The sequence below is a fragment of the Parus major genome, chromosome 21 (assembly GCF_001522545.3).
Source record: "Parus major isolate Abel chromosome 21, Parus_major1.1, whole genome shotgun sequence".
In the NCBI taxonomy this organism is placed as follows: domain Eukaryota; kingdom Metazoa; phylum Chordata; class Aves; order Passeriformes; family Paridae; genus Parus; species Parus major.
In genome coordinates, this window is record NC_031789.1 from 759,570 (window position 1) to 760,372 (window position 803).

An 803-nucleotide genomic window follows, 5' to 3' on the forward strand; every position below is an offset into this window, starting at 1 on the left:
TTGGGGTTCTCCAGGCTGCTGAGTTTGGGGTGGGAATTGGGGTTCTCCAAGCTGCTGAACTCCTGGTGGGAATCCAGGGTTCTCCAGGCTGCCAAATTCCTGGTTGGAATCTGGGGTGCTCCAGGCTGCTGAACTCCTGGTGGGAATTGGGGTTCTCCAGGCTGCTGAGTTTGGGGTGGGAATTGGGTTTCTCCAGGTGGTGACGCCCACCCGTTCTACAAGCCCGTGCTGGGGCCAGACAAGCTCTCCTACGTGCTGGAGCGCGCCGGCCACGGCGACAGCACCTTCTACGTGGAGGGGCTGGCGTTCCCCGACAGGGGCTTCTCCGGCCTCGTGTCCTTCAGCGCCAGCCTGCTGGAGGTGCCCCACAAGGTACGGGGGGCCGGCCCCACCCGCGCCCCGGCGGGCTCCCGGCGGTGGAGTCCCAAATCCCGCTGTGGCTCCCGCAGGACTCCCCAGGCACGCCGATCTTCACCGACACCGTGGTGTTCCGCGTGGCGCCCTGGATCATGACCCCCAACACGCAGCAGCCGCTGGAGGTGTTTGTCTGCAGGTAGGAGGGGGTGTCCCCACCGTGCCCTGCCCCGGGCACGCTCCGGGGAGGAGATCCCGTGGGGCGAGCCAGCCTGAGGCATTCCCGACTGGGAATGTTTGGGAAGGGAGTCATTTCCATCCCGAGGAGCAAGGCTGGAGCTCCTTCTCCAGGTCCATTCCCATGCAGGAATGTTGCCCGGGGGGGTTTCAATCCCAAGGGAAAAGGCTGCAGGACCCTCTCCAGGTCCAGTCCCACAAAGGCTGGAGTT

At 64.9% G+C, this 803-nt stretch overlaps 1 protein-coding gene across 1 annotated transcript in view; it reads left to right on the plus strand.

Moving 5' to 3' along the window:
* Window positions 1-557, plus strand: part of LOC107213508 (protein-arginine deiminase type-4-like) — a 13,084-nt gene extending 12,527 nt beyond the window's left edge. Inside the window, exons 7-8 of the mRNA XM_015648005.1 lie at window positions 197-372; window positions 450-557. Coding sequence (XP_015503491.1) covers window positions 197-372; window positions 450-557 — 284 coding nt within the window. The remainder of the gene's footprint in view (window positions 1-196; window positions 373-449) is intronic.
* The last annotated feature ends 246 nt before the right edge of the window (window positions 558-803 follow it).